Below are 14627 nucleotides of genomic sequence, written 5' to 3' on the forward strand. Positions count from 1 at the left end.
GTTGTCCATCCAAATCTGCAGAGTGAACTGCTCAACACCCAGGGACGCCATTAAACAAGCACCAGAAAAATGTAAGAAAGGCCAAAGCCAATAAATCCATAGTCAATTGCTTTATGCACAATTTAGAGAAGGTTGGTGAACATATAATCCAGAAGCAAGAGAATGCGACTTTTCTGTTCTTGCTCAGGATTAGAGAAGATACGGATGGAAAACTTAGGAGGATGCCACTGTTCTGAACTTTGCTTTTCAGGAATCAGACAGTGATTCAGAACAAACCTGTAAAGATGGTGCCGGCACAGGAAATGTGGAGATAACTGCCCACCACAGGCAGTGAGTACTAGGTGGCCAGGTAGTGTAAGAAGGAGGATGAAATGTCTGAGCATCACGTTAGTCATTATCTTCTGTTAACACAGTTATAAAGGTAAAAAGGACACTCACAGGTGATACAGAAGGGATGGAGAGTCCCTACACTTTCCTATTCACACCCAATGTATGGTTTTGCTGAGCCCTGTGTATTGCCTTTTCTGTAAGTGTTTTATTTTTGAATCTGCTCTGAGTCCCTATAAAGGAAAGGTCACACTATACAGTTTGTCCTTGAGGTCCAGATCCCTTCAATGAGTCTCTACATCACAACTAATTTTTTTGGTTTTGTTTTGTTCTGTTTGTTTTTCAAGACAGGGTTTCTCTGTGTAACAGAGCCTTGGCTTTCCTAGTCTTAAAGTTACAGAATAAAAACGTATACAAAAATCTAAAGTTCATCTGGTATGGTTTTTATTCTTTTTTTTTCAGGCTCTCAATACTGATATTAAAATGAGTTCTTTGGGTGAATTGCTGTTCACTTTTCTGAGTATAGTCTTTCTCATGCAAATGTCATGACAAATTTAAATATAATTATATATGTCCTCTAGTTTATTTTATTTTTGTGTGTATGAATGTTCTGCCTGCATGTATATATGTGTACCACTTGAATGCTGGGTGCCCAAGGAAGCCGGAAGAGGACTCAAGTCCCCTCTGGAACTGTAGTTACGGGTCTTTGGAAATCCCCATGTGGACGCTTGGAATTGAACCTAGGTTTTCTGTGAAAGCCACCACTGCTCTCAATTTCTCAACTATCTCTCCAGCCTGGAAATCACTTTCTCTTGAAATAGAATAAACCAGCAAATGTAGGAGGAAATTTGCCATTGTTCTGGTGGGGATTAATGAGAGGAGATTCAAACAATATGGCCACTTACTTAGCTTTGCAGGGCATATGTGTGCTGTTCTCTATGTGACAGTAGCCATATCTTGACCCTCCTTCATTCTGCTGGTAACATGACTTATTTGCAACCTTGGTTCCTGGGATTAGGTACAGATGAAAGCAGTATATTTGAAGAAAAAAATAGAGAAGAAATGTAATAGTATGGAGTATTAACAAAATATAAAGTTAGCATTAGAAGTATAGACCGAATATCCCTTGTTCAAAATCCTTGAGACTGGAAATGATTTGGATAGCACTTTTTTTTTTAAATAATTTGAGTCTTTTTTTTTTTCTTTTTAGTTACATTTTGTTAACTCTGTGTCCCAGCTGTATCCTGCTCCCTCATTCCCTCCCCAACCCCACACTCCCTCCCTGGTCTCCTCCCTGCCCCTTTCCAAGTCCACTGATAGGGGAGGACCTCCTCCCCTTTCATTTGACCCTGTTTTATCAGGTATCTTCAGGGCTGGCTGCAAAGTCCTCCTCTGTGGCCTAACAGACTGCTCCTCCCCGGGGTGGGGAGGGGGTCAAACAGCCTGCCCTTGAGATCCTGTTAGAAATAGTCCGTATTCCCCTTACTTTGGAAAACTACTTGGTTACTGAGCTACCACGGGCCACATCCGAGCAGAAGTTCTAGGTTATATCCATAGATGGTCCTTGGTTGAGTGTCAATCTCAGAAAAGACCCTGTGCCCAGATATGTTTGGTCCTTGTAGAGCTCCTATCCTTTCCATATCATACTAACTTCCCTTCTTTCATATGATTCCCTGCACTCTGCCGAGGGTTTGGTTATGAGTCTTAGTGTCTGCTTTGAAACACTGCTAGGTAGAGTCTTTCAGATGCCTTTTGTGGTAGACTCCTGTCATAAGTTCAATGCACATCCCATTTGTCTTTCTAAATGAGGATTAATCACCTTCGCCTGTGTCCACTTTCTTGATTATCTTCAAATATATCTTGCGATAGCTACAGAATAGGACCCAACCCCAAATATAAAATTATTTTTCTGTTTTATATAGACTTTAAACACAAAGCTTCTACTCATTATATAGTATACCACAACACTATAACTCATAGGTTTGATGAGATATTTAAATATATAATAAATATGTTATATTTGATATATAAGTAAGCCATTACTTATATATTGGGCCTGTTCAGTAGTAGGTGGGCAATGAATATTAGCTGTTCTTACTGTCTTCTTCAGGTTATCAATAAGGAAGTGGAAACTCAACCCAAGTCACACAGAACAATACCTAAGCCAGATTCACTCACCTCTCCAAAGTTAAAGCCAGCCCCATGCCATGACTATAAGCTTTCTCACTCAAAGAGGAATAATGTTTAAACACTGGCAAGCCTTAGGTAAACCTCTGATGGAGAATTAACAAAAGTAAAACCAACAAAAATTTATAATGAGTTTGTTTTGTTTTCAAGAACAACTGTAATATTTATTTATAAACTTGCAATATTTAATGAATTTCATGTTTTAATAGTCAAGATGATAAAAACATTTATGACTGTATTTCCTGTATTATTTGGATCTTAGTAACATTATAACAAAACTCGTAAACAAGCAAAACATCACAATCAAAATCCGTAACTTCTGGGTTACTAATTCTAATATTTTTGAAAGTATCATTTATGTACCTACCATCTGGCACCTTCGTAGCTACCTTTGCTCAACCAGTAACATCCCTGTGCTTTCTTCAGACCTTAAGCATTCTACCATACAAGAGAAGCAGGGCTGGCATTAGATTAATGCACTGTCATTTGTCCGATCCATCTTTATTCTTTGATTTTAAATTCCTCTTCAATTATTTATTGCCATAAAAATGGTGGAAGAAAAATTCTCATTGATAAATGTTTCTAAAATCAGCAACTAGGGAAAAAGAGGGCAAAGCGGTATCTTTGGCTGTGTGTCTAGTTTTCCAAATTTTCACCTCTGTAAACATTTCACTAATCCATACTTTGCCAACAATGTGTGGCGTTAAGTGAACGACCTGTCCCATCTTTCCTAACACCTGCAGCGGGTCTTTGCCAGCTCACAAATGCAGAAGGTCAAAGATTCATTCATGTTCATTAATACTTACAGTAGAGATACGGAGTGAAGACAGTTTTAGTTTTTATTGGTTGGACATTTTCATTTGTTTTCTATTAAGAAATATATGCTCATATCATAATCACATTTTCAGTTTGGTGAGTTTTGATTTGCAGGAATATCTCGAGGCTAAAAATGTGATCTTTTATTATGAAATCATGTTCAGACTTTTTCAGATTAATTTAAAATAAATGTTTTTTTTTATGAATCACAGAGTTTGAAGACAAATCTGCTTTTCTAGTATTTTATAGTGGCTACCATTGAATAAAAAAGTTAATGGTCTTCTCCATCCCTTATCCAATAAATATACCTGATATTAATTCAACAGATAATTTTCATATCAACTAAGTCAGGCACTGAAAAGGAACTATGGATAAAACATAGTAGATCCCTGGATGAGGGGGTAACAATACTTGGAATAGAGTCAGTTAGAAGAATAATAAATAATAATAAATAATAAAACTAAACACAACGATACTCATGTATTTCTAGGTAATAGAGAGGCATGGTGAGTTTTGTTTATGCATGTAGGGTTTTCTTATCTTGGGTTTCTGTCATCTAAGGAAGCTAAGCAAGAATACATGAGATTAACCAGAGAAGCAGGTTTGTTAGTACCTTTAAGTTTAGAATACCAGCTCTCGGGAAGTGTCCGCAGGATGGCTAAAGCCAAACTCCAGTACACGGGGGCACCTCTAGATGGCTTAAAGGCATTGCTCCTTGGAATGTATCTTACCCAGCAAGTCTATACTTGCTGGGTATACAGGAGCTTATCCAGAATTATTTACAGGATCTTGTGGTGTCTTATTTTTCTGGATATTTTGTAGATAACAGATTTTTTTTTTTAATTTCTGTCCTCAGATTTGATTGAAGTGTATCTTTAGGAATTATGAGAAATTTCTGGCATGCAATGACATTCTTGAAATAGTATTAGGAATATTTAACTTCACCTATTCTTTACCAAACATTCTCTGTGCCATTTAAGTAGGAGGCTGGAAGCATGGAGAGTCAGGCCACAGCGAATCAATACATGGCAGTGTACCCTTGTCATTCAGGAGGGACAAATGACTGTTTTCTTTTTAAATGTTGCTTTCTTTCATTTTGTAAAATTCTGTAACCTTTGATCAATGGCTCCCTATTTCCTACCTATACCCCGATAAGCAGTTTGATACCATTTCTTTCTAGGATTTCAACTTTTTTTTAATAGATTTTACATAGGCCTGAGCACACTTGTACACTCTAACGTTGACTTTCTAATTGAGCTTTTGTATGAAGTTTAAATTTGGGTGTAATGTTTTCAGCTGTCTTTACGTCACACTTTATTTTAAAGCCCATGTTATGATTTCCTTAGTGTGGTCACTAATCTTCCAGTGGACAAAAGTGATCCTGGAAAGGTTCTCAAGCATCTTCAGTGCTATTTTGCCATTTTCAGGGTCTCTACTTATTTGTCCCCAGTTGGGCTTATGGCCTATTCACTAACACCACTGTCACTCCTGTGTGTACAGATGAACTTGAAATTTAAAAAAAAAAAATTGAAAAGCATGTCTCAAACAGTGAGAGCATCAACAGATATTAAAACAAGAAATTGTCAGTCTGAAAGAAAAATTTCATTAGCCTTATCTCTATTTGATACCTCTAATATTTTAGTCTTAAAATGCCCTTGTCCAGCTTGATACCTCCACTTCCTGTGTCTGAGGTGTGTGGTGTCCGCAGCAATGGGATGTTACCTTCAAGTTCGGGTAGGCAGTCAAGGGTAGTGACAATGGCCTGTGATAGGGGCCAGGTCTATGGGATGCCTGTGAGCTACAGTTCAAGAGAGGTTTCTGTAAATGGTCACCAGGGCATTTCTTAAATAGTCTAAGGCTCCTGGAAGCAAGTGTTATCACTCAGTGTTACATAATTACACACAGAAACACATATTTAAGTGAGATTATACAAGACGTGTCCCTATATCCTAGAATCCTTCTTCAGAGGCATCAGAAAGTGCTTTGCAAACTGCCAAGGGAGAATAGTTCCACACAGCTGTTACTCTTTGACCACAATGATCAGCCCAACAAGATTTATCCCAGGGTGCAATAGTGGCATTTATATCTTGGAGCTAACCATCAGCTATCTAATTAAACTTAATAACTAGTACGATGCAGGGAAGTTATGCCTGGTACTCCCAGTAATCCATGGCTGGAGAGCTCATAGACACTAGGGGAGAAATTACTATTACCATTTATTCTAAATCAATACAGCCCCTAACTTTATTCTAAACACTTATCCATATACCCCCAAATGACTGTAGCTCTCACCTTTGTATCAAAGTAGCTTTATTATTATTATTATTATTATTATTATTTTTGCAACAGATAGAGATGGAAATATGATCAAATATGGCCAAAATGCAGAGAACACATGACCATGGATCCCCATCCTAGTTACCACAGCCACAACGCAGCCCCACACCTCAGGCTCTGGAAACATGGATATGATGTAAGAGCCAGAAGACCAAGGTGTCTGCTGCAAGGTAGTGTCTCCTAGAGATGACCCCATGAAACCTTAACCATGCCATCACCTAAACAAGGCCTGCATGGTGATCATACCATTCAAAACACAATAGGAATAGGAGACTCCACAAGATCCCACCCCTAGATGAAAAATCGCAAGAGCCAATAGCTGTGGAGAAAGAGAGAATAAGCTTTTACCACATCTGAGCACCCTGATAAGTTATGCAAATCCCAAATGGTCAGCTCTAAACACAGGTATATGTATGAGCAACACTAAATGGACTCAGGAGGTGTGTGTGTGTGTGTGTGTGTGGTGTTGTTGTTGTTGTTGTAGCAATAATAATTATAGGAAAAAAGGTCATGAATCTGAGTGTGTTGGGGGAGAGGGAGGAGTTAGATAAAGGAAGAGATGGAATTGTAGTAAATACAGTGTACTTATGGATGAAACTTTCCAATTAAAACTTTAAAATTTACTTATTTATAATTTTGAGAAGTGACACAATTTCCAGAAAGAATGGGACAGTTTGGTCCTTTGGCCAAGGACCATCCCACCATCACTGGGATGATGTAGACATGGAGAGGAATTTGCTCCCGTGACACTTATCCTCATTGCCAACCTGATGGGTGTGGGAATCACTATGGAAACACACTTCTGCGAAAATGTATGAAGGTGTTTCCAGAAATGTTTAACTGAGGAGGGAAAGCCAACCTTGAGTCTGGGTGGCATCATCCAAGAGCTGTAGTCTTAGACTGCCTAAAAAAGGAAAAGCTGAACTGAGCACGGCTCATCTTCTTCTGCTTCCTGGTTGGGGAGACAATATAACCAACTTCCTCAATCACCCCTGACTTCTGAAACTAGGAGCCAAAATTAACCTTCCTTTTGTTAAGTCTCTTTAAGTTTCTTTTGTCACAGCAGCAAGGAAAGTACCTAATACAGCTCCTTACCTGGGCCCCACATGTCCAGGCACTGCTGCTGCAGGGTGGGACAGCGGCCCTTCAAGCAGTAACCGTGCCCATTTTGGCAAGGGAAACCATTGACTCTGAATCTGTCAACAGGACAGTGGCTGGATTTACCATCACACATTTCAGGCAGATCACACTCATCTTTTGCCATTCTGCACACAACCCCAGGCTTTTTAAACTGCAAGGAAACAAAAATAGAAGGTATGTGCCATCCTGCCCTTTGTTCTGATCTTTTAGCACAAACAATCTATTTGGTCTTCTGGGACATAATTTTACTGTGATTTATTTTCGCACTGCACCCATATCATGTCACCTGTGTTGATGCTGGCCAATTCTCTATGAGTCTTTAAACAATTAATATTTTGAATTTGCAAGACAAATACTAAAAGAACTTAAGTGAAAATAAGAGGCATGCTAGGCAATGTCTCAGATGGAAAGCAGGGAGTTGGATCTCTCCCTTTGTTGAATGCTTCTTTGTCATGATTTAAGTCTGCAACTTTAGGATTTGCTAGTGAAGTGAAAGGGAGACAGCTTTGCAAACACCAGATCTGCATACCTCAAGACTTTCCCAGGCATCAAGTTTCCTCAGTCCTTTTCATTGCAGATTCGGCATTTCTTGTCAATTCTTGCTATGGAATGTTTTATGTGAACAAAGAAATAACCAAGTGCCCTCTGGCTACATGAAATCTTTTGCAAAAGTACTGTACATTTTGCCCTTACTTCCTTAGAGCAATGATAAAATGAACTCCTCTGACACTTCAGCAAATCAGAGGAGGCTCGTCATTTACTAGTTGTATGAGTAGGCCCAGGCCATCTCAAGCATCAAACAAATTCCACCTGTTTTAATGCCAGTTACAGGCTAGACCATGCTGCAGCCAGAGGAGTTTACGGAGACTCCAAATGTAGTTCCCACGTTCCAAGCAGCTTGGTTCTCTTACCAGGAACCACACCAAGTCCCTTCTTTGCTCCTCTTTCTTACCATTTAGGCATTCTTTCTTTTCTAAGTCTGTAAATCTAAAATCAATTCACTCTGTTTCCCAGAAAGCAAAAATAGTCCTTTCACATGAAGCGTTCTCTGATCCCTCCAATGTAGACTTCTGCTCTTTTTATTTTCTCCATGTAGTGAGGGTAATTTAGATCTAAATAATGTGGTTTTAAATTTGGGCTCTGACTGAAGATGGGAAAAGCCCCACTCAATTCAAAATACTTTTCTGACAGATCCGTCAATACAGGTAGATGCGATCAGTTCATGTGATGTGGTCAAAGGAGGCCAGCAGAAGAGACAAACTACCTAGGGCCTTGGAGTTGGTCATGTTTGCTCATGTTGTTTGCCTACTAAATAGTGACTTTTTTTAATTTCTTAAAAAAATTATACTGTGTGAATTTAAGGTAAACAACTGCCAGTTGATAGTCATTAGCCAACAGCCTTCCATTTTCCCACCACTGATGATTCATGGCTTTCCTCTGTGGTCCGCACAGTCAACTCTTTTTTTTTTTTTTTAATGGAGCTCCATGCATTCCTGTTTGGCTTAACATAATCACTAAAACATTAATATAGAAAATAATCAAAAGTATAAAAATGGTACACATGCATCTTACTCGACATTTCTCACAGCATTCTCCCAGGGCACACTGGAAACCTGCTTTAATTTTACAGGTCTTTGCGTCACAGCATTTGTTGGTACACTCCTAGAAAACATCAGCCACAGATGAAAGCGGTATGTTATTTTAGTAAAATTCATAATCAGGTTTATTTGTCACATGTTCACATTACTCTGTAGCATTTAAAATTCTCCTTCATTACACTAAAGGTAACCCAAGGCATTAGGAGGAGTTTGGACAGCTGGTGGCTTGCTTTTATCTGACTTCTTCTTATACATATTTTACTGGGCATTTTCTTCTTATCCCTTTAAACAAATATGTTTTCCTCAGGTACTTCATATGAATGTTAATAGTTTTTATTTTCTTGATAAAATATGAGGAAAAACAAAAGGAAATCATAGTTTTCAGAAAAATCCAACTTAATTAAGCCAATGCATTAGCTATGCTTCCGTCTCATCTTCAACTCAATTCCATCCTCAATAGAGATCCTGAATGTTATTAATTTGGTCTTCGACATGCTTTCTTTGGCCATTAATTCAGTTCTGCCATGTATCCCAAGAATATCTACTAATGTGGGTCAGCACATTTTTAAGGGACATCGTATTGCAATGTCAAATGGCTGGTCTCCCATGAAAGCAGTATAATTTCTTTTGGTCTTGGCTTTTTGTTTTTGAGAGATCCAAACCTTTTCTGCACAGCTGCTGGAGAACTTAGAACCTTGGGCAACTTCCATTACACCTGTCATGATTCCTATTGATAAGCAAGACCTCAAGAGTTACAAAATTTTACCTAGAACCTCAGGCAACTTTATCTTTCTTTCTTTCTTTCTTTCTTTCTTTCTTTCTTTCTTTCTTTCTTTCTTTCTTTCTTTCTTTTTTATTTATTATGTATCCCAATTGAAGTCCCTTCCCTCAATTCCTCCCAGTCCCACCCTCTCTCCCTTGTCCCCCATATCCCCTTCCCCTAGTCCACTGAAAGGGGGAATTCTCCTCTGCCATTTGCCCATATATAGTTTATCAAGTCTCATCAGGACTTCCTGGATCCTCTTCCTCTGTTGCCTGGCAAGGCTGCATCTTCAGGGGCAAACGATCAAAGAGCGGGCAACCGAGTTCATGACAGAGTCAGCCTCTGCTCCCCTTAATCAAGGGCCTACAGGGAGACTAAGCTGCCAATCAGCTATATCTGAGCAGGGAGTCTTGGCCCTCTCTATGCATAGTCCTTGGTTGGTGCATCAATCCTTGCATGACCCACTGGGTTCAGATTTTTTAGCTTTGTTGGTCTCCTTGTGGGGCTCCTGTCCCCTCAGTGTCCTTCTATCCCCTGCTTCTTCCATAAGACTCCCTGTGCTCTGCCCAAAGTTTGGTTGTGAGTCTCTGCATCTACTTCAATCCCTTGCTGGTTGGAATCTTTTAGAGGACATCTGTGGCAGACTCCCATCCTGTTCCCTCTCTTCTACCATTTCCAGTGTCTATCCCATTTTCCCTTCTGTATGAGAATTAAGCATCTTCCCTAAGCTACTCCTTCTTGTTTAGCTTCTTTAGGTCTGTAGATTTTAGTATGGCTATCTATACCTTGCATGACTTTCTGTTTCTGGGTTACCTCACTCAGGATGATCTTTTCTAGTTCTATCCATTTGCCTGCAAAATTCATGATTTCCTTGTTTTTAATAGCTGAGTAGCATTCCATTGTGTAAATGTGCCATAATTTTGGTATCCATTCTAGGTTGTTTCCGGATTCTGGCTATTTCAAATAAAGCTGCTATGTATATAGTTGAGCAAATGTCCTTGTTGAAAGGTTGGGCACATTTTTGGATATATGCCCAGGAGTGGTATAGCTGGATTTTGAGGTAGTGCTATTTCCAATTTTCTGAGAAAGTGTTCAGGCAACTTTCATCTTGCACCTGTCAAGATTCCTATTGAAAAGCTAGATTTTAAGCATTATGATGTTTATGGAGTTAAAACTACTACCCTTCATTTAAATATCAGCATCATCAGGGGAAGAGCATCTTTGCAGACAGACCAAATAAAGCTTTAATCTTATTCTAAGGTCATTGCAAAGCCAACCCCCAGAAGGAATCCATCCATCACTCCTGCTAAGTGCAATAAAAGGGGTTAGGGCAGAACCCTATTTACATTTGGCTGGCCTGTGAATCAGATGCAATCAGGACAGACACTGTGATGTCAACAACTTCTGAGTCTTGACAGATATGGGGTGTATAACATGGTAATCCCTTCTGAAAGTGGGTGTGGGAGTCAGTAAACAAGACCTGGGTCTAGATTTTGACTCTTGCTCTGGTCAGGTTGTGAGTTTAGGGAAGCAAATGATTGACACGCTGTAAATACCGCCATAGCACTACACCTAAAGTGACACTCACGGGTCCACAGTTGCTTGGGCTACCTGAATAATTACAAACAGAATGCTAGGGATGAAGACCCCAAAGTCCGTTATTGGCAAAGGATGCCACAAAGTCAGGATGAAAATTAATCTAGTGAGGACGATAAAGAAATATTAAACGCTGCAAACCCTCTCATACTAGCCTGAAAAATACTTCCCTATTAAAAGCGCCCCCCCCCGCAAAGGTTCAGTTTTACGTTGGACCACATAATCTTGTATGCTTTGTGTTCTTAGCTAGGATTACCTTGGGGGTCCCGCAGTCACAGTCCTCACTCATTTCTACTACCTGGTTCCCGCAGACTGGGGTGGATATGATGTCTGAAGGCGATGGGATATTAAAGAGGCAGTGGGATGATTTGTCTTGAAGAAACTGCTCGTAGTTGACACGGCTGCAGGAGCTGAAGTCTGTAGGCATATGGAACCTATGTAGATAGAGAGGAAGAACAGCCAGAACAATCATGCTTTCCCCAGGGGAAGTAATGGCCCATATCAGCTACAATGATACTTCTAAATGACCCCAGAGATCAGATCCAATGCACTGACCAATGCGCTAAGATATGAGGACATCAACCTTTCCGAATTCACCCATTTGTGTGTTTATAAATATCTCAGCTTAATGGGGAAACATGACTGTTCTCAACCTGTAGCATGCAGACCACTTCTACTGAGAACAAAAACCACTTTTGGCCTGCTCTTTTCATCTTTCTAATCCCTGGGCTATTTTGGAATAACAGAATCGTATTTACATATTTATTCATAGAGCTAAGCATTCATAGCCTCTTAGATAAGTATCAATTGACATTCTTTTCCTCTCATAAATGAAGGTGAGGTTTAAGCATGAAATAATATCTGGGAGAAATAACACAAACTGCAACTGGAGGGAAGCCAGATATTTTGGGTAGAAGGAGCATGAAAAAAAATAACCTAATAGTGTGAGCAGATAGGTGAGAACAGAAAAGAGGAACTGTGTGTGTGTGTCTCTCTGTGTGTGTGTGTAGAGAAAGAGGATAAGAATGTGATTTATTCAAGATAAGCTTGCTTAGAAAATTTCCCACCAAGACAGGGATATAAATATCTTTTCATTTTTTTTCCCATGAGAAATTCTTTCATTCTTTTCCCCCCTTTTATTGAAAAATATATTTTCCTTCTTTTCTCTTTCTTCTCTTTTATTTAAAATAGTTTTTCCCTTACATAATATATTCAATATGGTCTGATTATGGTTTCTCTTGCTTCTCCTAGTTCCTCTCCACCTTCCCTCCTAGGCAGATACCCTCCCCTTTCTGTCTTTCATTAGAAAATAACAGGTTTCTAAGAGATAATATTAAAATATAACCAAATAAAATATGATAAAGCAAAAACTATCACATCAAGTTGGACTAGACAAACTGACAGAAAGAAAAGAGCCCAAAAGAAGGCGCAAGAATCATGGACCCATTTGTTTGCACACTGGGGAATTACATAAAAACACCAAACTGGAAACCAAAATCTATATGCAGAGGACTTGGGTGTAGACCCATGCAGGATGTGTGCATATTGCTCCACTCTGTGAATTCAGAGGAGCTTTGTTCATGCTGATCTAAAGAGCCTTGTTTTCTTGGTGTCTTCTACCCTCTCTGGCTCTAACTCCCTGTCTCCTCTTCCATGGGTTCCCAGAGCTCTGAGAGGAGGAATTGGATTCCATTGAGGGCTGAATGTTCCAAGATTTCTCACTATGTGTCTGGCCATAAGGTCTCTTTATATGTTCCCCTCTGCTGCAGAAGGAAGTTTCTCTGATGATGGCTAATTATATTTGTCTTTCTAAATCAGAGTTACCTCATTCAAGATGATTTATTTTTCCTAGTTCCATTGCTTTGACTGTAAATTTCATGATGTCTTTTATTCCTAGCATTTAAAAGATGTTTATTTTTTTATTTATTATAATTTATTCATTTTCTATCCCAACTGTAGCCCCCTCCCTCACTCCCTCCCAATCTACCCTCCCTCCCTCATCTCCTCCCAAGCCCTTTTCCAAGTCCACTGTTAGACTTGGAAGATCTTCCAAGATCTTCCTCCCCTTCCCTCTGACCCTAGCCTATCAGGTCTCATCAGGACTGGCTGCATTGTCTTTCTCTGTGGCCTGGTAAGGCTGCTCTTCCCCCCCTCAGGGCTAGGTGATCAAAGAGCCAGTCCCTGAATTCATGTCAGAGACAGTCTCTGTTTCCCTTACTTGGGAACCCACTTGGAGACTGAGCTGCCATGGGCTACATCTGAACAGGGGTTCTAGGTTATCTCCATGAATGGTCCCTGGTTGGAGTATCAGTCTCAGAAAAGACCCCTGGACATAGACTTCTGTTGCTCTCCATGTGGAGCTCCTGTCCCCTCCAGGTCTTTCATCTCCCCCTTCTTTCATAAGATTCCTGTACTCTGCCCAAAGTTTGGGTATGAGTCTCAGCAACTGCTTTAATATCCTGCTGGGTAGAGTCTGTCAAAGGTCCTCTGTGTTATGTTCCTGTCCTGTTCCCTGTTTTCTCCATTTTCTGAGGTCTTTTTTTTTAACAGCTGAGAAAGATCTCATAGTATAAATGTACCACGTTTTCTCAATTTATTCTTCTGATGAGGGACATCATCAAATTTTTCTTCAAACCCTCATTATTTGTAATCACCCATTCTAAGTATAAGGAAAACTTGGCAAAAATCTAAGTATATTTCGGTGCCATGTGCCATGTGCCATGTAGGTAACACAAGATAAAATGATGAGCTGTCCCAACTTCAAAGAGAAAAATGTGTTTCTAGTATAACAAGATTTTTAAAATTCAGTACAGGGTTTGGAAAGTTGGCTCAGCACTTAAGATCACCCCTGGCTGCTCTTCCAGAGTATCCTGGCTTGACAGTAAACACTTACATGGCAGCTCACAACCATCTGTAATTCCTGTCTTAGGAAATATAATGCCCTCTTCTGGTCTCTAACGGCACCACATAGAAGTTGTACACAGATGTACATGCAGACAAAAACAACCATACACATGTAAATAAATAATTTATATATGTGTGTGTATGTGTGTAGGTAAGCTGATATATCACAGACCCACCATCAAAAGCATCAAATACTAAATTACTTATTAATTAGATAGAATTGAGTAAAATCAATGAACTTTTAAAACTTACAGCAATGTTTGGTGGCCAATACCAATTAGCTTTGTGAATGGTTTATCTGCTGTTGCCTACCCAGCATTCATAGGGAAGTGTCACCAAGGCTGTTGTCACTGTGCCTGAGTCCAGAGCTGAGAACCTCTGTGAGCTGTTTGTTACTCCAGGAGTACAACTAGTGCTTTGGGGGTCCCACTGCTTCATGGTGACTCCTAAAACCTGGGTTATCCCTTGCTTTTGGATTGCTTTTCCATACAAACCTTTGTCCTTGTGACACTTTTCTTTGCTTATTATTGGGTGACATGTATATCAAAGTCACAAAAATGTAACCTTGCCAATTTTACTAAAATTCTTCTAATTCTAAGACATAAAATCTTGAGCAAGTTGTTGAGTATGACCCTGAGGTTAGTACCGATCGATCACAGTACATCAAAACCGGGGACACACAGCATGGCCCCAACACCCTCACCTTAGTGACTGCTCCATTACACAGACTTCAGATGGACACTTGCAACTCACGTAGTCATGGATCATGCCGAGGTTGTGGCCCATTTCATGGGCCATTGTCCCTGCGACTCGAAGATGGTAGTTACTGTGGTCCTATTGGAAATGACAGGAAAAATGGCATGTGCTTCTCATACTGACACACTTTTCCTGGTATTGAGTTCCCCTGAAGATCTCCCTCTCTCCCTCTCTCTCTCTCTCTCTCTCTCTCTCTCTCTCTC

The 14627-nt window shown here is 39.8% G+C and overlaps 1 protein-coding gene across 1 annotated transcript in view; it reads right to left on the minus strand.

The window, feature by feature from the left end:
• The window catches only part of Adam28 (ADAM metallopeptidase domain 28), a 47767-nt gene that overhangs the window by 12934 nt on the left and 20206 nt on the right, over positions 1-14627 (minus strand). Inside the window, exons 11-15 of the mRNA XM_055609875.1 lie at positions 14372-14502; positions 11021-11198; positions 8380-8469; positions 6763-6958; positions 1233-1335 (exon numbers count right to left, since the gene is read on the minus strand). Of these exons, the coding sequence (XP_055465850.1) occupies positions 1233-1335; positions 6763-6958; positions 8380-8469; positions 11021-11198; positions 14372-14502 (698 nt within the window). The remainder of the gene's footprint in view (positions 1-1232; positions 1336-6762; positions 6959-8379; positions 8470-11020; positions 11199-14371; positions 14503-14627) is intronic.

Source organism: Psammomys obesus, unplaced genomic scaffold (assembly GCF_907164565.1).
Source record: "Psammomys obesus unplaced genomic scaffold, mPsaObe1.curated_primary_1811, whole genome shotgun sequence".
Taxonomy (NCBI): Eukaryota; Metazoa; Chordata; class Mammalia; order Rodentia; family Muridae; genus Psammomys; species Psammomys obesus.